The 2,079-nt window shown below is 37.9% G+C and overlaps 1 protein-coding gene across 1 annotated transcript; it reads left to right on the top strand.

Moving 5' to 3' along the window:
• Window positions 1-725: 725 nt before the first annotated feature.
• Window positions 726-1,247, top strand: LOC144790784 (syncytin-2-like). The gene has a single exon (XM_078665475.1). It carries the CDS (start codon window positions 726-728, stop codon window positions 1,245-1,247), a length of 522 nt encoding a protein of 173 aa, XP_078521601.1.
• The last annotated feature ends 832 nt before the right edge of the window (window positions 1,248-2,079 follow it).

Raw genomic sequence — 2,079 nt, 5'->3', positions numbered from 1 at the left:
ACCTACCCCATCTACTGAAAATGTAGAAGAGGGTGGATCTACTAAGGATAGGGATATGATCAAGGAAACTAGTCCGATGCTGCACGTAGATCTATCAAAAGGAGATTTTACTCTGAATGCATGTTGTATGAGTATGTGAACACAATGGAAGCAAAAGATTGTTATGTGTGCATGCAATTACCCGCATCAGTAGAAGAGGGCATCCGATATCATCACTTACCTTTGACTTATGGCATCACATGTAGTGTGTTGCTAAGCAGCTTTTACAGTAAGGCCCATTTTGAGTACTATTTCTCAAATTATGATGTGGTACTCTCAGAAGTTGCAGTTCTGAAGTACATGAATAAGTATGATTACTATAAAGAAGTAGAGAGAATGTTTAACTATTTTGTGCCTACTATTACATTAGATAATTCATATGCCCACAGACATAATTTAACATGCATATTGATAAGAAATTCATGGATCAGATAGAAGATTGACATAGACAGACCCTATTTACACCAGATCCAAAGCATAAGGTTATCTCATGGACACAGTAAGAACTAGATCATAAGGCAAAGGAAAGCTCTGGTCCCATAGCTTTAGATTTTCAGCAAAAAGGGAAGTTATGCATTAGACACCCGTCAACTTATTATGACAAAATATTTGTGGGTGAGAGGGATTGCGAACATATTTTCTTCATTGAGGAGGAAATAAGAAAAGCATTGCTGGATAAGTTGACCATGGTACCAAATGTGTATTTTGTGTGTGGAAAAAATGCTTATGTGAAATTGCCCAAAAATTGGTATGGTACATGCTACTTAGCAGTGATATTTCCCCAAATCTTCCCTATAGAAGATCTATGGTCCCTAGAAGGAAAAAGCGTTCACAGAGGAAAACGTGGTGCAAGTGCTGGAGAAATTGTTGGAGATATATTTGGAGCCATGATACACTGTGTGGGTGTAATTTTGAATGATGTGAAAGTTAGAAAGCTGTCAACAATAGTAGATAACCTCTCTGTGAATACGGCCCGTATCTTACTACTTGTTGATGGGGAGACGGTCTCGATAAGGGCTATGGTTCTTCAAAATCGACTTGCTTTAGATGTTCTCCTAGCAAAAGCTGGAGGAGTCTGTAAATTATTGAAAGTTGAACAATGCTGCACATATATTCCAGAAAATAGTTGGGATATACGCAAATATATCAGTAACATTTCCGAAATACATCAAGATTTGCGTGACTTGGCTGCAGACGGCCTTTGGTAACTAATTGGCAAGGGATTTGGGAAGATTAGAAGTTGGTTTGCAAGCCTGGGACAAGGGATAATTGGATACATCTTGAAACCCATCATCACAGCAGTCATTTGTATCACTGTGTTATTGGGAGCTATTAAGGCTTACAAATGGCAAAAGGCACGTCATAATGAAAACTCCTTAAAGAAATTAGAGCAGCAGTTAGAACGACTGCAGGACAGTCATTATCTGCACCTTAAGGGGTTAAAGAAATTCAGACAGGGACCGCACGCTACAACTTCTGTTTAGATCGCTCTCTTCTGCAAAGAAAAAAATGATGAGTAAGATGTTGGTGTTATGACACTAGTCATAAGAGGGGGCAACTGCTAGAGCACACACAGCACTCTAAATTGTAGGGGTGCACTATACTCATAGTTTAAACACGTTTACCTATATTTTAGCGTGTGCAGTGTTTCACATTTAACAAATGCATTTATTAAACATCGTAAACATAGAATCATAATGTATATCTTTTAGTAGGATTTATATTCATTAGAGACACCATCATTTTTGTATGCATATATGCAGAATAATATTATATTCATATTAATGTAATTGTGTGTTAAAGTTGCCTGCATTGTAGGCCCAGAGTTATAAGTTGTTGTTGGTTTCGAAATCCTCGGTTGCTGAAGAAATGATTAAATGTATCTTTGCGTGTGCCAGAACAGTATGCTCTCATCACATTGCAGGTGTAAAGAATTCAACCTTGTTAGTTAGTTTTAGGAGATAATTGGAATGTCTTTGAAAAGCATGAGAAGCGAGAGGGGAGGATATATTCTGTGCCTGGCTTATCTACACTCCAAGG

This window comes from Lissotriton helveticus, chromosome 11, assembly GCF_964261635.1.
Source record: "Lissotriton helveticus chromosome 11, aLisHel1.1, whole genome shotgun sequence".
NCBI lineage: Eukaryota > Metazoa > Chordata > Amphibia > Caudata > Salamandridae > Lissotriton > Lissotriton helveticus.
The sequence above is the reverse complement of the archived record's forward strand: the minus strand, read 5'-3'. Positions and strand labels throughout refer to the sequence as shown.